This window comes from Cololabis saira, chromosome 23, assembly GCF_033807715.1.
Source record: "Cololabis saira isolate AMF1-May2022 chromosome 23, fColSai1.1, whole genome shotgun sequence".
Classification (NCBI taxonomy): domain Eukaryota; kingdom Metazoa; phylum Chordata; class Actinopteri; order Beloniformes; family Belonidae; genus Cololabis; species Cololabis saira.
Genome location: NC_084609.1, coordinates 26,356,344 through 26,376,116, shown reverse-complemented (window position 1 = coordinate 26,376,116; position 19,773 = coordinate 26,356,344). Strand labels below are relative to the sequence as shown.

Genomic DNA, 19,773 nt, shown 5'->3' with positions numbered 1-19,773 from the left:
ATCTGTACTGCAAACGAAGATGGAGGCAGGTGCAGTATATCTCCGACATCTTTTGGAAACGCTGGTCAAAAGAATACTTGCCCCTCCTACAAGAACGGCAGAAGTGGCTGGAAAAGAAGAGGAACGTGAAAGAGGGGGACGTCGTACTCATCGTGGATGAAAGGGCTCCAAGAGGATCCTGGTTGATGGGAAAAGTGGAGAAGACCATTCCCGACGCCCAAGGATTTGTTCGTCGGGTCCGCGTGAAAACGAAGACCAACACCATTGAGAGACCCATTGACAAGTTGTGTCTCTTGCTGGAGATGGAAGAATCTCATGGACAATGAAAGACATTTTTATTCAGTTACTGAATACTCAGTTTGCTAACTAGTGTGATTTAAGTTAGTGTTATGTTAATTTAGACCTTAGTACACTATGTAATGGGGATTTTAGTATAGAAAATGACTCTTCAGGTTATTTAGTTTAGTGTAATTGTCATCCCCATGATGAGCAATTAGGGGCCGGAAATGTTGGTGCCATTTTCTGTTCAGTAATTATGATCATATGTAGTTATTATTTTTGGATATATTTAGTATTTCTTTATTATAGAATATCTATGATTGCATTATAATTGCATTATTATTTCCTTTTAGTTTAATCTGCATTCAGTTTAATGCTTGGAATTTGTTAAAATGAATAGCCAATAGGAACCGAGGCTGAGCAATGAAAAGCTGCTGTGTGTTTGTCTAATTGAGAGATCTTTATTAAAAGACGGGGCGAACACACTGTTTTCTACCGTCGTTAAAACTTTAACACGTGTAGACTCGTTTATTCCGTCTGACTGAGTGGTTATTTGCATGGATCTCAAGGAAGAAAGGTTAAAGAATCAAAATACGACATTTAGCCACTACAGGAGCTGAGTCGAAAGACGAAGCTCTGGATTTACCGGTCAATCTACGCACCTACCCTCACCTATGGTCATGAACTTTGGGTAGTGACCGAAAGGACAAGATCGCAGATACAAGCGGCCGAGATGAGTTTCCTCCGCAGGGTGGCTGGACGCTCCCTTAGAGATAGGGTGAGGAGTTCGGTCACCCGGGAGGAGCTCGGAGTCGAGCCGCTGCTCCTTCACATTGAGAGGAGTCAGCTGAGGTGGCTTGGGCATCTGTACCGGATGCCTCCTGGACGCCTCCCTAGGGAGGTGTTCCAGGCATGTCCCTCCGGGAGGAGACCCCGGGGAAGACCCAGGACACGCTGGAGAGACTATGTCTCTCGGCTGGCCTGGGAACGCCTCGGACTCCCCTCGGAAGAGCTGGAGGAAGAGCTGGAGGAAGAGCTGGAGGAAGTGTCTGGGGTGAGGGAAGTCTGGGCATCCCTGCTGAGGCTGCTGCCCCCGCGACCCGGGAACGGATAAAGCGGGAGAAGATGAGATGAGATGAGATGAAAAATAAAGGATCCCCATAACTTTGATTGGGTGGGCAGGACGCCCGTTTGGGTGGGCACAGCCCACCCCTGCCCCCCCCTAAAACCGGCCTCGCTTACAGCTGAATGAGACATGGGGTAGTTTTGTTGAAAATGTGCTGTCCAAAATGTCCTCGAAAACTCGACTCCTGCAAATGCACGTTCCCCAAAGTTTGTGGGGACGTGGCTTTGGACGGAGCGCTGACGGGAGGGGGAGGAGGGGGCGGGGCTTAGAGGATGGGCCACTTTCAAATCTTGTTAGCTCTCCAAAATCAAGGATTATACCTTTAACTTTGTTTATTTTGTTATTTATTAGTGTTATTTGAGCCACTCACAGCCTACTCTTGTTGCTATAACCTCAATCACATAATTGATGCGCAAAAGGTGAAATAGCTTGTGCGATGATGACAATGATGGATTTGCATCTAACTTTCTGTCAGGTGCCTATGAACTGTCAATTATCCATCAAGCTCCACAATGATGATGTTAACATTGAATCAGATAGATTTGTCTAGGACAATATTTCTCTTGCGGGACGGGAGAAGACAGTAAATCAATGCATCTCTATTATTGTGCGGGCATGAATTCTCAGAGTTTTGCAGGAGCGGGCGGGAGTGGAACACACACGTTGCGGGCCGTAATGGTCAGAAATGCAGCGGGATGAAGAAAACATTCCCGTGCAGGGCTCTAATACAGATTGCATTAAAGCGCCTGAAATGTTAAAAAGAACTGATAATACACAAGAATCTATTGCCCCAAAAAGGGCGGGGCCACTGACGGCTGTGACGGACTGTAACAGGTGGGGCGTCACCTGATCTCCCTCATAAACCCCAGTGCCCAGGTTAAACTGAAAATTATAAAAGAAAGGATCTTGGTGAAAATATATTAAACCGAAGATGAGGTTAGACTAAATTAGGGAAATAATTAGTAAAATATGATAAAACAATCTTCTGCATGATGCTTTGATCAAGACTGTCAGAAATGAACAACTTGAGATGAGCTTGCATCGTGTGTACGGCTTCAGGGAGCAGAACTAAAAGAAGCTGCACGTGTTAATGACTCATTATTCGTTGGCAGCATCGACGACGGAAACTTCTCCAGGAGTTAAACACCGGACCGACATTTGTTTGGCACGTTTCAGCGAGGCGTGCAGGGGAAACGACAACAGAGCTGACCGAAGCATCTGGTAATATTCAGAAGAAGACATCCTCATCCCACGGACAGACGCACAGACGCACAGACACCGCTGTCTCTCAGGCAAAAATGCAAATCAGTTCATACCTGGAACAGGATGACAAAGGCCAGCCGTGCAGCCAGGACCGACCAGTAGTGCTTGGAGAGTTGGTACGCGTCTGCAGACCAGGGGGGTTCCCTGTAGTCCTTATACCTGAAAACACAGAGACATGTGCATAACAGGTGGAAGACTGTCAGATTTTCTTTGGTTTACGGTTTCAGAAGGGATAAACATCTTCCTGAGTCTTGTTTGGAATCAAGCAGAGGTCCGTCCTGACTGTCCACATGGCAGCTAATCCCTCCGAGTTGGAGATCTGGAATCGACCTCATCCTCTGACCGATCTCCTTCAAATCCACCCGGGTGAGGCCGAGGCTCGCTGAAATAAACTAGCCCTCCGTTCAACTTCATCCCTCACTCAAAGTGCAATAAACTTTATTTGAATTCTTTCCTTTGTAGTAAACACGTTTTTATTGTGTTGGCAAGAGCACCGCTGAGGACCTGGAACACATGCTGAACAAACAGCAAACATCCCCAAATGAAACACGAAAGGAACAACAAACAATGCAGAGGAGGAGAGAAAGAGACACAATGTGTGTTTTTAATAGATGGCAGGCGAGATGAAAGACAACCACAAACATGTATTTGTTTGTACAAACAGAGTATTTGATTAATTCTGTTACACATGCACTTATCTTCATCAGAAAGCTTAAGAGATTTGAAAAGTGTTTCCAAGAGCAGTTAAAAAAAAAGTTAAAAAAACTGGCTCTGATGAGGACCAGCCCCAGGAAGAAAGACCACGACTCCCCTCTGCTGCAGGGAATACGTTTATTAGTTATCCTGAACTCTCTTTTAAAGAGAACCTCAGACTAAATCTGCATCACTATTTATACGGTTCAGGTGGCAGATACAACATCAGCTGTTCCAAGAGCGTGTGGACCCGGCCTTGGTGGCCAAATCCCTCTGGAGAAGCTGCAAACGAAGACCGAGGACATGAAGAGAGTCGCACAGACCAGGAAACACAAGGAATGGACACCAGATCGAGTGGAATTGTGCACATTGTTCTAACAAATCTAAAACTCAAGTTGTAAACTGATCTCCAGAGCCGAACTTTGTGATGACCTGTGACGTCTGTTCTCTACGAAGGTTCTGTTGATGCTCAACATTTCCGAGCATTCCAGCCTCTAGTATCCATGTTTGCAGTATCGTATCACAGGCTGTTGAAATCAGTCCAGGTGGTGCATTTATTTATCTGTCTCATATTATGGCACTTTTCCACTAGTATGTATTCAGCCCAGGCTCGGCTCCACTCGATTGGGCACCTTTCCACCAAGGGTCTAACGTGCAGAGTAGATACTTTTCTGTATCTATTCTGCCGAGGTTCTAAGCTGCTGAGTCGGCTGTATCTGACATCATCACACTACAGGCCAGCGATTGGTCGGGGGGTTGGAGTCAGATGTCTGAGTCAGGATGTGGAAATCAGCGAAAGAGCCACTCTGACGGCTTCTTTTTCATTTTCATTTTATTCAACCAGCAATGGCAGCGCAAAAGTCTGTTTCATGATCCAACTCTGAGGTGCAAATGTTCATAAACCTGGTGGTTGAGGAGAGAATTAGAAAGGCATCTAGACGGGTGATAAGGAACGACCAGATCTACCAGGAGCTCTGTCTCTTCATAGCTGCTCACAGCTCCAACGGACTTTTCAGCAGCGCAGAGACGAACTAAAATTAAAAAGCGTCGCCTCTTGAAGCTTCTCTCACTCTAATTTTTGAACTTGATATGGAACACAAGCCACAGACCCAGCAGCACATTTATCATCACACAATCAAATACGTCACAGCAGCTTCCTCCAACCTCCTACTTCTGCTCCAGGAATTGTTGAATTGTTATGGAAAAGAAACCAGGCCAAGTTGAGTCGAGCCGAGCTGAGATGAGTAGAGCAAACTATACTATCTTGTTAATAAGAATGATTATGCACTATGTATCTAATGTGAAAACAGCTAGCCCTTAGCATCACACCCCCAATACAGCTGTCACTCAACAATCCACAGCTTTAATTGTGCATCAATTGTGGCTTTACATGATTTTATCAGATGGTACGTAACAATTCATCCCCTGTAAAGTTGTCATGGATGTTTCAGCTTTAGAGACCAAAACTGAGTTGTGGTCATTCAAGGAACTACACATTTGGGAAATATGGCGTCTTTGCCGGACCATGACCACGTATACTGGTTTGTTCTCCGTTCCATCTATTCGTGTAAAGTCTGAAACGAGTCTGAACAGAAAATCCAAGTTTGTAAAGTACATGAGCAAATAAAATATACTTTTGGGAAATAATATTTTCTAATTCATTTATGAAATTGGTTAAATACATAACGTTAAATACAAAACAAATGTGTCTTTGGTAGGTCTTTATTTGTTAAATCTGCTATAAAAGCATCATACTTTTGCTGCTCTGTACATGAATATTCAGATAATTTAAAATAATTTAGCCTTTTCGAGATTTAAATTAGGAAAAGTTCAATACTTTGTGTTCAGTAATGTCCACTACAAAGCAAAGTAGCAAAGTAGAGGGAAAGGTCCGACCGAGCTGTTTCCTGTCAGAAGGAGTTAATCCTTTGGATCATAAAGAAGTTCATGTTCTACTTTAAGTTGATTTATGACAGAGCAGCTTGAGTGCAGTCAATCAGTCCTATATGGGCAGATAAACAACTCACAGAAGGATTCTGTCAAACGGAAAGAGTTAGCCATTTATTTATAGAGGCTTAACGGGGACCTATTATGGCATCTAATACCTATTTTAAACAGGCCTTGAATGTCTTAAAAACAAGCTTTTGATTTTTTTTGCTAAATAAATTAGAAATTCAGCCTCTGAGCCATGTCTTTATTTTCCCATTCTCTAACTGTCATGGTTTGGTTTTTCTGGACCCAAGTGCAGGAGACAGAGGTAGGCTGGAGACAGGAGTTCTCAAAACAAAAAGGATTTAATCCACAAAAAGGCAAAACAAGGCGCTGCAGAGCAGGATGAACAAAAAACCAGGATCATAAAAAGGGTACGAGGAGACATGGAGGAAGAAACAGTACGGACCGACAGAGCACAAAGGAATGACAAGACAAGATATACTGAGGGGATAACGAGACATGACGAGACACAGGTGCAGACACAATCAGGGCAGATGGGACACAGGCGGGGCAAGACAGAAACTGAAGGCAAACTGGAGGCTGGGGGAATGTCAACCTTGACACTAACCTCATTATGTATGCAGGATTCTGAGTGGGCGGGGCTATGATAATGAGACACTGTGCTGATTGGCTGCCTGAATGACGCGATACATTGCTACGAAAAAATGGCGGAAGCTCTGGCCGGCAGAGTTAGTTGTGAGTGTGGTTTCACGCATCGGAGGCCAACCTATGCAAATCGCATTTTCGTTAACTAACGACAGGAGCAGAATCTTATTGGCTCGTAGAAGCCACATCACACTGGACGGCTCATCCAGGCGGCTGTACAGACACTGCAGAATTTGGTTGCTTTCCTCCTTCTCTGAGTTGGCAGGCTGAGGGGAGACCACTTTATATATGTTAAAGCAAGAAAAAACATGTTTTTCATAATAGGTCCTCTTTAAGTTAAAATGCTGAATCAGTGCGTAAGAAACTAAGTACATCCGTACTGCATTCATAAAAAATGTGTTGATTTTGACCATTCTGACATGTTTAAGTAAAGGCAAAAAAAACCCTTTGTATTTAACGTAACGGTAAAACTGCAAAAGTTAAAGCTCATGCAAATAATCAGCTCCACGGTAACGATCTGACCCTCCAGCAGCCATCTGTGGACATGGAGGCGATGACTGCTGGATGGAAGTCTGCAGACCCTCAGCCTCACGCTGCACCCCGTCTGGACTGTTTTAACAGGTATTAAACAGGCTGCTGCCTTTCCCTGTTGGATCTAATGTTCAATACCCAGAATTCCTTTCAAGGCAATTACTGGCAGACAATCACTGTCATTGTTAATCTTAAGAGGGTCTTTAGGCAGAAAATGCATCCTCCCCACGTACTGAATGTACAGAAGAGACTCATTAGGAAACAAAGGCCTGCATTATGTTCTGCTTAGCTATCCAAGCTCTTATCCAGTCAGTATTAGGTCACATCAACGCATTTAGGATATGAACAGAGTTCACAACAGAAGGTTGAAATCAGGTGAAATAATCTGAGTTAATGTATTTTGAATGTATTTGCTGTACTCAATTATTTCGTGGATGATGTCACACTCTGTGGGTTTCGTTTTTGTAAAGTTTTGGTTTCTTTGACACAGTATTGTCCTCAGACGTGTGGCCGTACGTCCTCCAGAGGTATAGAGGCTGTTTCTCAACACGCACGTTCTTCTGTTCTTGTGAAACAGCTGGAGTTCTGTTCAAGAACGCATCGAACCAAGAACCAAAGTAATACCAGGATGTGTTCTCTGCCCATTTTATCAAGGATGCATTCAGTGTAGAATTGAGACAGCAAAGTATCCCAGAATGCATTTCATACAAAATTGCAGCGGTAATTCCCAAGAACGAAAGTCCAGACATTTTCAGGAACTGAGAGCCGGAAATAGTCTTGTCTCTACCACTTCCTTTACCAAAATTGTGAATTAATTTAATTGAAATAAACTGAATTGAATTGAATTGAATCTGTTTGCATTCCCAGTTCTTCCCAGTTTTGGTTTCTGTTGTCGAATTTCCTTTAGAGCCCCACCTCAATTGTGTGAAATAAGTTAATACCACAATATGTCTATTGTTTTTAACTCAGCTAGCAAAAATAACTGCTGATTGTGGATTCCAAGAGGACCAGAAATGAGCTGAAAACCCAATATTTGGAAAACAAACTGGACTGTGGATTAAGCACCAGAGATTTTATTATCCTCCTTATAACTCTGACCTTTTCCAGTGACTCGTTTGTAATTTAATACTGACATACTGCAGAAATACTGCAATAAAAATGACATACTGCAAAAAATACAGGAGTAAAAGACTTGGAAGACTGCGATGAAGCCGAGTCAGAGCGCAGACATACTGTTACAATCATGGTCTCTGAATATTTTGAGCTTGTTAGCCGACCACTGCTAGTTTCCAAATGGGTAAATGAATCAGGAATGTCAGTTCGTGGAGTTTGACTGAGATTTTTTTGTCAAACACACATCCAGTCCAGTGAGATCCATCCTCTTCCTGGAGAGCTGCGTCTTCAGATCTGGCTTCATTGCGGTCTTCATACCTCTATTCTGCAGCTGCAACAAAATCCACCAACTCTTGTCTTTTCTTTTTGCTAAGTATATAATCCCTTCTGAAAGCCATGTAAATGTATTAGTAAAGATGTCTTCAGCTTTTCCTCTATTCTTTAATTGTAAAGGGGAGATCAGAAATGCAGAGGTCTGCAAAGCCCCTCATGTGATGTTCTGTGGTTCTAGGGTTCCTGTATTGAATTGAATTGAGGTGAGAGTCTGATTCAATGGTCACACCTCAGATCCAGGTGCAACATTCTCCACTGGCTCTGGACAGCAGGACCAGGACCTCACTACAGTCCTAAGAGGATATGAGAGTTTCACCTATCAGTCCACATGTGTTTAGTAGACCTGGAGAATGAATTTGAGCTGAGGGGTATTCAGTGGGGAGTGCTCTGGGGTACCGGGCCTGTTGCTACGGGTCATCCAGTCTCCAGACAAGTGCAGGACTCTGATGTGCTCTACTGGCACTAAGTCCGGTTCACTCCGGGTGGGAGGCTCCCCTTCATCACTAATTCTGTTCTTAACTAAGGTTTTCCTTTTTCAAGGCATGCCTTGAAAAGGCCTATGATTTGTAAAGCGACCTTGGGTTCTTTGAAAGGCGCTATATAAATGCAAGTTATTATTATTATTATTATTATTAACTTTCATGGACATCATTTCTCGTTTCAGCTAAAGCGCGGACGAGGGTCCAGTTTGGTGGCCTTGGGATCCCAAGAATGGAGCGGTGGCTAAGTGCAGTGTCTACAGACGTGCAGACCGCTCTGTTGGGGTGAATGGAGATGAGCATGAGTTTCCATTTACAATCAGCTACAAATGTGCATTTTTGTTGCATAGAAAGCGGCCCCGTTCCCCACATCGGCCACAAGAACAAGATCTGTGACCAGCAGCTTTAACAAGGGTTCGTTTTTAGGATCATTATTTTTATTTTAAAGGGGACATATTATGAAAAACTGTTTTTTTCTTGCTTTAACATATATAAAGTGGTCTCCTCTCAGCCTGGTTACTCAGAGAAGGAGGAAAGCAACCAAATTCTGCAGTGTCTGTACAGCCGCCTGAATGATCCATCCAGTGTGATGTGGATCTACGAGCTGTTCAGATTCTGCTCCCGTCGTTACGTAACCAAAATGCAATTTACATCGGTTGGCCTCCGATACGTGAAACCACACCCACAACTAACTCCGCCGGCCGGAGCTTCCGTCATTTTTCCGTAGCGGTGCATCGCGTCATTCAGGCAGCCAATCAGCACAGTGCCTCATTATCATAGCCCCGCCCACTCAGAATCCCACATAGATAATGAGGTTAGAGAATGGGAAGATAAAGACATGGCTCAGAGGCTGAATTTCTAATTTATTTAGCAAAAACAATCAAAAGCTTGTTTTTAAGACGTCCAAGGCCTGTTTAAAATAGGTATTAGATGCTATAATAGGTCCCCTTTAAGACCACTTGTATCCATGATCTTCTTCTTGCAGTCACTACCACCAGTTCATAACCACACTGATGTGGACAAAATTGTTGGCACCCTTCCATTAAAAAAAGAAAAACTGAAATATCTTGAATTTGAGGAAAGTTAACATCAACTCAAAATCATGGCTGCAAAAGGGAAACGGATGACGTGTATTTGGTTATTCTCGCTTATCCAATCCCTCCGCAAATAATAAACATTATAAAAAAGCAGCAAAGAAGAACAAGAGAAAGAAATATAAACCTTAAACAGCGTAATAGAATCCTTGCTTCGTGGCGTCCCCCTAGAGGCTTGGAGGATAACATTGTTTTTATGACACTGTCCGATTATCTACTCCTGTTCGGTCTGCATCCGTATTTTCTTGGGTCCCTTGAGTAGCCACTGCAATAATTTAATTGATTAAATAAGAGCTGATTTAATCTTATAGCGATTGTTAAGCATAAAACTTAAATGTTTGAGATAATGTCTGAAAGTGATGTGCACTTATCCCGAGAAAAGACAGGGAAGGGAGTCAAAACTTACTTTGGGTGCTTGTTGTTGATAAAGGACACTTAGGACCTTAAGAGCATCCTGAAACTGATCGTTTAGCATCAAAACTCTCCTTGATGTTCAATAAGCATAATAAAGTAAGTTCTTGGTGAGTATTTGCATGCTTTGCAGTGACACTAAGTTGCAGAGGAGGGACGCAGGAAACACCAGTCACACTTAGTCATCACAGCGACTGAACACGTCCCATTTATGTGTCAGCCACGATCCCAGTTTCACTGACAAGACATAACGAGTCACGAACGCATTCTGCACGCACTCCGTCACGAAAACATCCCTCTGCAGCCCAAAGAAGTTAAACAAGGTGAAAAAATAAGCTGTCACTAAGATGTGCACCAACGTTATAGAAATAACAGACAACGGAGGAAATCTGTGTGAGGATCGTGTGTGTGTGTGCGTGTGTGTGTGTGTGTGTGTGTGTGTGTGTGTGTGTGTGTCAGCAGGGTCTTATGATGGCTGATTCCTTCTCCTTATACAGTCATGAGTGAGGAATGCTGCTTGTGAGCGTGAGCTCTTCTCCCCTCCGTTTTTTCTTTGATCTATTCATCTCTCACTTGACAATATTTTCGCAGCACATTGTAGGAGGTCAACTTCAAATGTGAATCAAAGTGTAAGACAAGACCTCCTTTCCTGTCCTACTCCTGTCAATTTAACGTAAAAAAAATAGAATAATAATCTCCTTGTGTTGCTGCTGTGTGTATTATGGAGACGCTCCATGTTTGGTTATAATAGCGGCGCTGCGCAGCAACTGGAGCATCTAACTCAATATTCTTTCATGAGACTCTTCAATGAGATTATGGTTTTATGTTTAGTTTGCGAGGCTCGTGTGTGTGTGCGGATGCGTCCGTGTATGTATTCAGGAGTTATTGCTGCCAAAACGTTGCCTCCAGGGACCCAGAAATAAATTTACAGGCGAGCAAAGGTCAAACGATTCCCATCCGTACGAAAACATACGCTGAGTCAACCCTGGTCTCCGAACGCGCCCGCTGTCAGGTGCCACTCTCCTCGTCCGTTTTTAACGGATGAACATGTATATTTCATCTGTCACAGGCAGAATCCGGTGATGACAGGTTCGGCCTCTCCCGTCCACTCCCTTCCCCATCATTTATTAATGTCCAACAGCTCTGAGGGAAGCAGGAGGAGAGGAGGAGCAGCGCCCAGAAATAAGAAGCTTATCACATATACGAGTGCGCACCTTGCTTTCTTTCACATGGTTTAGTAGGGCTGGGGATCCATTCAGATGTCAAGAATCGATTCCATTCCAATTCTTAAGATTCAGAATCGATTACCAGGATTTGATTCGATCCAATTTGATTCTATCAATATTGATTTGGGTTAGTGTTATCAAAACTGTTTTTTGAGCTGTTGCATGAATTATATGACTGTTTAGTTATGCAACATATTAATACCAGTATTATATTGAGATTCAACAGCAAGTATTGCAGCTAATGATGCTGTAAGGACCAATCAGCTCCCAGAATGCTGATAGAACTGCTTTCAGAAACATCGTGGGTCAGAATTACCAAACAGATCCAGGGAGGAAACAGTATGAAATCCATTTAAATTTTTTCCCACATTCCGTTTTAATTTTTCCCTTTTTCAGTGTATTTTGTTTTTTCATTTTTGATAATTTATTTTTTAGCATTTTGTGCAAATGTAACCCCAAGACAGTATATAAATTAATGAAATATAGAGAATTTATGCAATTATACAGGTAACTGAAAACTTAAATGTTTTCATACCTTTAAACATATTTAAAGGCAAAAACATGGCACCAGTTATGCTCGTGTCCAACAAAACATTCCTTTTTTGGGCATAAAGAAAAAAAATATCAAAAGTTGTAATGTAATGATGAAAAAAATCAATCTTTATACATACCAATCGAGTTTTAGAAATTAATATGAGAATTGATTTAGAATCGGAAAATCGTTTTTTTCAACACAGGCCTATGGTCTAATATTTCTAAGACCCTAATTTACTTTTTATTTCCTTTATTATAAAGGAACCGTGTAAATATTCAGATCAGACCAAGATAAGGATGCTCTTCAATGATATGTGGTGTCTTATTTAGTAAAAAACCAGAGAGCTCAGATGAGCATGAACACGTCCTACCAACCACCAAGCACAGGGGTGGAAGGATTATTAGATCAAACTCAGGCCTTTTTGGGCATGAACCACTCTGCATATCAATATATCCCAGCATTAAATGTGTGGGTGTTTCCCCAACAGTGAACGCTTAGGCAGAAAGCGGGGTAAACCTCAGTGCACTGAAGCACCGTTAGGAAGAGTAAACCAGTGTGAAACAGACTAAAACCTGCAGGAGATGATTCCTTTATTTCATCGCTGCTAACAGTGGTTCTGTAAACTGTGAACTGTGGGCTGCACTTAGCTCTAGCTTTTAGCTTTTCACACCCTGAATCTACATTTTGGCAGCAAATAATGAGGAGATGCTGTGGTACTGATCATCTCAGGTTAGATTTAACCATTTTTTTAAGATTAGTGAATGACCAGATGTTTTTCTGTTACATCTAAAACCTCTAGCTAAGCTGAAATATCCCTGGAAAGTCCTGCCCACACCGTCACTTCACTGGCACGTTGATTTCAAATGAAACAAAGTACATAAAGCTGTAAAAGCTGCTACTACTGCATATACACTTGGTTTCATTTCATGCTTATTTTGTTCTGTTGTTCTTCCCAATTGAACGTGTTCATACAGTGCACGACTGTAAAGGAGGACTGGGACTTTTGAACATTCTGTAAAGTGCAAATTCCTATTTCTGGCTGACCTTAATGGGAATATTTTATGGGATTTTTATAACAGGCTGTAACAGTTTTATGGGGCATTAGTGGAATTCATGTGGTTTTGGTTGAAATACCAGGAAGATACAGAGCAAGCGCTCCCTATTCAAGCTTGTCTTTATACTTCCATTCACAGCCGACAGAGTCAGCCCTCACTGCTTTGTATGTGGTACCACTTTGTACTTCCACCTTCCTCATCCATCCATCCATCCATCCATCCATCCATCCATCCATCCATCCATCCATCCATCCATCCATCCATCCATCCATCCATCCATCCATCCATCCATCCATCCATCCAGACCTGTCTCCAGTTTGGGAAAAATGTGTTCCATCCCATGTTTTTACCTTTTTCTCAGACCTACAGCCATCTGTACCACCAGTGATCATCATCATGTCATCAAGGTGTACTCAAGTCTGTTAATGACCCATTTAGAGCTGGGTATCGATTCAGATTTCCAAAATCAATTCGAGGGCCTGATTCGATTTAATTCGCAATAATATTTGATTCGATTTGATTTTCGATTCGGGTAAGGATATTTCAGAGACCGTGCCAATTTTACTTGAATATGGAAGAGATTCTCGGAGAACTAATGCTGTAAAATGTAGAAACTAACTCTAACTTAGTACTTTATCAAAAATATTAATGTTTACATTAACAATTGAGCCCAAAGCAGTTGGGGTCAGGGTTAGGGTAAGGGTTGTCCAGTTCATTGCTGGCTTTGTGTTTTTTGGATCCAAAAGGCCTCCAAACATCTGCTTTCAACTGTGTTGGTGGTGCCTTCAGTGCTCCCACCATGATGTACCTATTCACGAGATCTCATGATTTTCGCTGGTCACGCGATACTACCTTGCTTTAAACAGCAGGCTGCATTACACACGGTAGAAAAAGACATTAAATGATTGATTTGGGGTTTTTATGAATTGATATCGGATCATTCAAAGAAAAATCGATTTGTTTCTCTTTGTGTTTCCACTAAAGCCCAGCAATTAGCCTAGCTGCTAACTTGTTGAACTGTTTGGACCAGCTGCACTAAGGGAGGGGACAATTTTGTTTCTATCGCTACTTCAGACCCACTGAACACAGTGAATAACAAAACAAAAAAAATACTTTCATTATGGAAACTTAGAGGATTTGAACACTTAACTGATGATAATAAACAATATATCTCCACTGGACTGCCAGGACAGTCACTTGGCCTCAGCTAAAAACAGCAAGGAGTATAAGTGCATTTAAAAGTGCTTTAATTTGGGGGGGGGGATACAAAAACATTTGGTTAATCTATGAGCTTCTTTTTCTCTATGATGTGAAAAATTGCAGGTATTTATAATTTCAAGTTCATCTGCACCAGCAGGACACGACAGTGTCATAGACCACCACATGACACGTAACGGCAAGACATTTTTAGTAGTTAAAATAACAATAAAAAAATATAAAATTAAAAGTTACTTCGTCTCAAATGTGTCATACTCAAACTTTCCTGTTTTATCTGCTAAAATCTGACTGTTGTAGCTAGCGGGCCCGGTTTGTACCACATTTATGCTCATCCCTTCAACGCTGAGGACGGGGGAGCACGGAAAACATGACTGGAGACATGAACAACGGTGTTTACTGATGCAGAAACGATTCTCTAGTTCCTCAAACGGCTGTTTTTAAATGTAATTAAAGATTTAAAACCTTCGTGGCTGGTTTCTGTCAAACGGATGAGCTATTCAACCCCCCATCCACCCGCAGACTCCACCCGGCCGTCTTTGCAGTGCCATGCCGGTGCCTTTCCCTCCACGTGTTGTAAAAGCTGCGTCAGTCATTCGTGTTCTTACACTTTGACTCCTTCCTCATCACTCTATCCATCCTTTCTTCTCACCTGTCGCATCTGTTCAGCCAGAAAACCCACATAGGACACAGAATAGGAGACATTCAGGAGGATGGAGAGCTTCACATGCAGAGCTCGGACGACGAGCCTCAAGCTAAAATTCAGCGGCGGTTGAAGCCCGATGCAGCAGACACACTAACCATTCTTGGGATATCTCCCACCCAATTTCACGCCTAGTAAGTGTTAGAGGCGTACAGCATCTCGTCATCACCCTGATGCGACGCGTCGCCGTGCTCGGACACAAAGGCCGCATTCTTGCATTGTAATTCCCTGCTGACTTATGTAACGGCAGGTCGGCCGCAGCTGTCTGTGGGTGCCAGCGTCCCTGACCTTCTCTTTCACAACGCTTTATATTGACATTATGAAAGAGATTCTTGCCATTGGCACCAGTAGAAATGCACAGACGACACAATGGTGCGTTGTCTCGTGGCGCCGCAAGAATGTCTGAACGGGGATCCACGATGACATCGGTCTTTACTCTGAGGTGTGCTTTTCAATTTTAACATCAATTAAAGCTGCAAGCAGCGATGAACGGGCCCTCACACCCTTGTGCACGTTCAGGCTGCAGTGGAAGCGCTTGTATTACTTGCATGTAGATTCTTCAGGCCTGGACATTTATCAGATGACACCAGCCACAACTCTATATCAAACCATTCAAAAGTTATGGCAGAAAGTAGGAACTACCAGATATCGACCAATCAGATGAAGGGGCGGGGCTGATTTGCATCAATTATGGCCAAGGACTCAAAACTGAGTCCGATGACACCACCCACGACTCTTTATGTCAAACCATTCAAAAGTTATGGCAGAAAGTAGGAACTATCAAATATGGACCAATCAGATGAAGGGGGGGCGCGCTTTTTGGCGTCTATCATCGCCACAGTAAAGCTTTTGACTGAGAAAAGTAATGCGCATCGTCGCAGGATCTAGACGCACATTTTGATGTATAACACACCTGGGTGCACGTTAGGGTTCGGGCGAAGAAGCGGCCGAGGAAATGGCATAAATTGCGCCAAAATTACACGATTAATTCAAAATGGCTGACTTCCTACTGTTTCGGCCATGGTGCCAAGAGACTTTTCTTTAAGTTGCGACATGATACAGGTGTGTACCGATTTTCGTGCATGTACGTCAAAGCGTATTGTGGGGCTTGAGGCAAGAAGTTTTCAAGGGGGCGCTGTTGAGCCATTAGGCCACGCCCATTAATGCAAACTATTCAAACCATCAAATTTTTCGCCAGGCCTGGCTTGCGTTCAAAATTTGGTGACTTTTGGCGCACGTTTAGGGGGGCAAAAAAGCCCTCATTCGTCAGAAGAAGGAAAAAAAAAACTCCTACGGATACAATAGGGCCTTCACACTGTCAGTGCTCGGGCCCTAATTAACTCAGAAACCGTCATGTTGCTGCTTGTTTTTCACATTCCCTGATTGCAGCGTCCTGAGACGGAGCGTGTGTTTTACCGGCAGACGGAGATGTCCCCGTGGGTGGAGTGGTGCGGCGCCGAGCCGGCCTTGAAGTTGGTCACGTTGAAGTAGGACAGCGTGTGGTCGATGAAGCCGTGCATGGTGCCGGTCTGGCTGTACATGTACTGGTAGACGAGCCGGGGGATGAAGTCCGACGTGAAGGCGATCACGAAGGCCTGCAGACCAAAGAGACAGCGTGAGATTCTCACCACACTGTGGATCTGTGAGTTAGCGACACAACAAATCAGGAACCAAGTGGCAAAAAAAGAAGAAAACAAAAGAGGTGAGGTGAAAAGCAGTTTCTCAGATGGGTTTCTGAGGCCTGCAAAAGAAAATCTGTAAAACGTTGCAGCTTGTAGATGGTCGTTGTCCATGTTATCAACAAATGTTTCCCAGAAAGTTTACCGTCAGGAAGCGCCTGGTTGTGTTAAATCACATGACAGCGATCATTTCCTTGGCTCCTCCCTCAGACCTGCTCGTTAGGACTCATTCTTTGTAAATTTGTGAGTAGATATGCACATAAATCACCTAAAAAAAAAATTAAAAAAATGGACAAAAACTCTGAATTCATGAAAACTGCATAAAACTCAGGTTTTATTGGATGAACACGAGCATCTGGATAAATCCACATCCCGACTTATGTGTGCACATTTGTAACCGTGTAACGGTGCATCCTCAACCTGCATGCCTGCCTGTGCACATGGTGCACATTCAAAAAGAGACAGAACTTTCTGATAGAGGGAACTTTTAACTAAAGTGGAGTAAAAGTAAGCCTCTGTTGTAGGCCACGGCGGTGACTGGGACCGGTCTGCAGAGAGGTGACCAGCAAGGGCTGGTGCCGTGCACTCTGTCCAAAGGAACATCCAAGCACGAAGCACAGATGAAGACAAACCTCAAAAACTCAAAATCTTAACAAGAATATTTCTAGTTAAAATGTCTCACCTGTTTCAAGTAGATTTTCACTTAAAATAAGTCGAAAAATCTGCCAGTGGAACAAGATTTTTTTGCTTGTAATGAGAAGATACATTTTGTCCCACTGGCAGATTTTTCTACTTATTTAAAGGAGCTGTATGTAAGAGCAATAATAAAACGAATCATAAAATGACCCCGATATGTCAACAGACATTTAAAAATCATGTTCATTTCAAATACTTATGTCACTGACAACAGCACTCAAGCCAGGATATTCCAGTATAAAAAGAGGAGTTGCAGCCCTCAACTGATGTTTATGTTGTCATTTTTTGTTTTGGCCTGAAGCTCCACCCTCCACCTATCTCCCAATCACCAAGTCAGTATTGTTTCTGAAGCTCCACCCTCCACCTATCTCCCAATCACCAAGTCAGTATTGTTTCTGAAGCTCCACCCTCCACCTATCTCCCAATCACCAAGTCAGTATTGTTTCTGAAGCTCCACCCTCCACCTATCTCCCAATCACCAAGTCAGTATTGTTTCTGAAGCTCCACCCTCCACCTATCTCCCAATCACCAAGTCAGTATTGTTTCTTAAGCTCCACCCTCCACCTATCTCCCAATCACCAAGTCAGTATTGTTTCTGAAGCTCCACCCTCCACCTATCTCCCAATCACCAAGTCAGTATTGTTTCTGAAGCTCCACCCTCCACCTATCTCCCAATCACCAAGTCAGTATTGTTTCGGCATCCGGGTTGCCAGCTCGTCTCTAATTATCGCAGCCATGGCAGCCTACGTTCCTGCTGCATTCTGCAGCCTACCTGGCAACCTCTGGTCGGGGGGAGGAGGGGGAGGGTACACGCCGCTCAACAATATTTACCACAGTACCAGTTTTGGCCATTTCTTACAGACGGCTCCTTTTAAAGTGAAAATGTACTCAAATAACAAGTTATTTTTCTGGTAATGACTCTTGTTTTAAGTGTAATGAGATTTTTTGACTAAAAATGAGACATTTTAACTAAAAATAAGACAAATATTCCTGGTAAAACTTTGAGTTTTTGCAGTGCTCTAAATGAGGAATCCCACCTGATGGAGATAAGGCCTTCTTGTTCACTCCAAACACGCTTCACCCTTTCAGTCTTTGTTAAATTATACTCTCATGAATTTGAACATTCAACATGCTAACTGCAGCTTGTAAACATGTAGCACTTGTTTTATTAATGTTTTAATTAGATTAGATCAGGTCTGCTCCCTGAGGGCTGGGATGTTCAATCGGAGGAGTCACATCACAGAGGAAGTTTGGAAATGACCTTAAACACTTCCCACACTGACGGGCAGCAACAGATGCTTCTTTAAGATCCTTGCTGATGTCCTTCTTCCTTGGCATTGTGCTAGCACACACAGCAAAGTGACAACGTTTCTGCTTTTGTAGAGGTGTCCACACATTAAATCAGTTCCTCAATTTGCATCCAAATGTCGAGAATAGGAGCTTAAGGAGCTTATCATTTAGTAAATTATATCCTGAATGAACATACCCTTTCCCTCCCAGATGACTGGACAGCGTGTGCATGGGAGTTCAATCTGCCCGAAGTCCAGAGTAAATAAAGTCCCGTTCCTTGTTTTTGAATCCTCCACAAATCTCTTTAGTATTAAAAGTAAACTGAGGAGGATTTGGTGGCCGACGGAGGATAGAACCCCCCCAGAGCCTTCCCCGACCCCAACACGCTCCGTCATCTCCCGAGAGGTCTTCTGGTTGGACTGGGCCTCCGGGCGTTTGTATTTAGTTAGTGTCTGTTTTTATTTTCATGTGCCGTATTCTAGTCAGCTTTATTTTGGTAATCTGTTTTTCTTAGACACCTTGGTCGACTTCACTTCCTGTTTCATTTTCTGGTTCTTGCTTCCCGTGTTTATTCCAGCCACTTTTGCTTAATGCTCTTTAATCAGCGCAGGTTTTAGCCGCCGGCCGCGTCTCATCTGTTTTCTATCACCTCCTTCTGTAAACACACTTCCTTCCCTGTCACATCATTGTCTCTCACCCGTCTGTGAGCTGCTTTTGATTCCTGCTCTGGGACTGAAGTTTATATATACCAGTATACTCCTATTTAGGGTCGCGGGGGTCTGCCGGAGCCCATCCCAGCCTTGTTTGTGCCACAGGCAGGTGTGGATCCTGGACAGGTGGCCAATCCATCGCTGGGCCACACATAGACAAACAAACACACTCCTATGGGCAATATAAACACACCAATTAACCCGACAGATGTTTCATGTGGACTGTGGGAGGAAGCTGGAGTACCTGGACAAAACCCACCCAAGCACAGGGAGAACCCTCACCAGGAGTCCAACCAGGAACCTTCTTAATGCTTTCTCATGTAGCGCTCGCTTTTATGCAAGTGACTTAAACACTCGAACTACGGTGTAAAGGGAGTATTGCCGTAGGTGCAACGTACCGAGTTAATAGAAGGGATTTGTAGGAGATAAAGCAAAACTGCTTAAAGAGAACGATGGACCAAGAAGTGCAGTAAATTAATATGCAACAGAACAAAGGGATGGACAGAAATGTCAGTCCGTTAGGAGAGAAAACCAGGTGATGAAAAGAGACCAAAGGGGAGCACAGGGTGCGTTTCCGTTAGCTGGCGGCCAGATCGTTGCTGGTGTCTCCATTACCAGGAATGGCTCTCCAAAATCAGCCTTGAGGAACCTTTACGGGGCGGAAAACGTTCCTCTAGTGGGAGAGGTGCTCGGACCAGCTCAGAGGGACTACCTGGCAGGGGTCTCGGCTGATTGGGATTTCTA

General features: G+C 43.3%; 1 protein-coding gene across 2 annotated transcripts in view; it reads right to left on the bottom strand.

The window, feature by feature from the left end:
- Window positions 1-19,773, bottom strand: part of ano2b (anoctamin 2b) — a 90,031-nt gene that overhangs the window by 9,348 nt on the left and 60,910 nt on the right. For both annotated transcript variants that reach the window (XM_061714535.1, XM_061714534.1), the window contains 2 exons: window positions 16,071-16,249; window positions 2,722-2,827 (listed from right to left, as the gene is read on the bottom strand). In XM_061714535.1, the coding sequence (XP_061570519.1) occupies window positions 2,722-2,827; window positions 16,071-16,249 (285 nt within the window). The remainder of the gene's footprint in view (window positions 1-2,721; window positions 2,828-16,070; window positions 16,250-19,773) is intronic.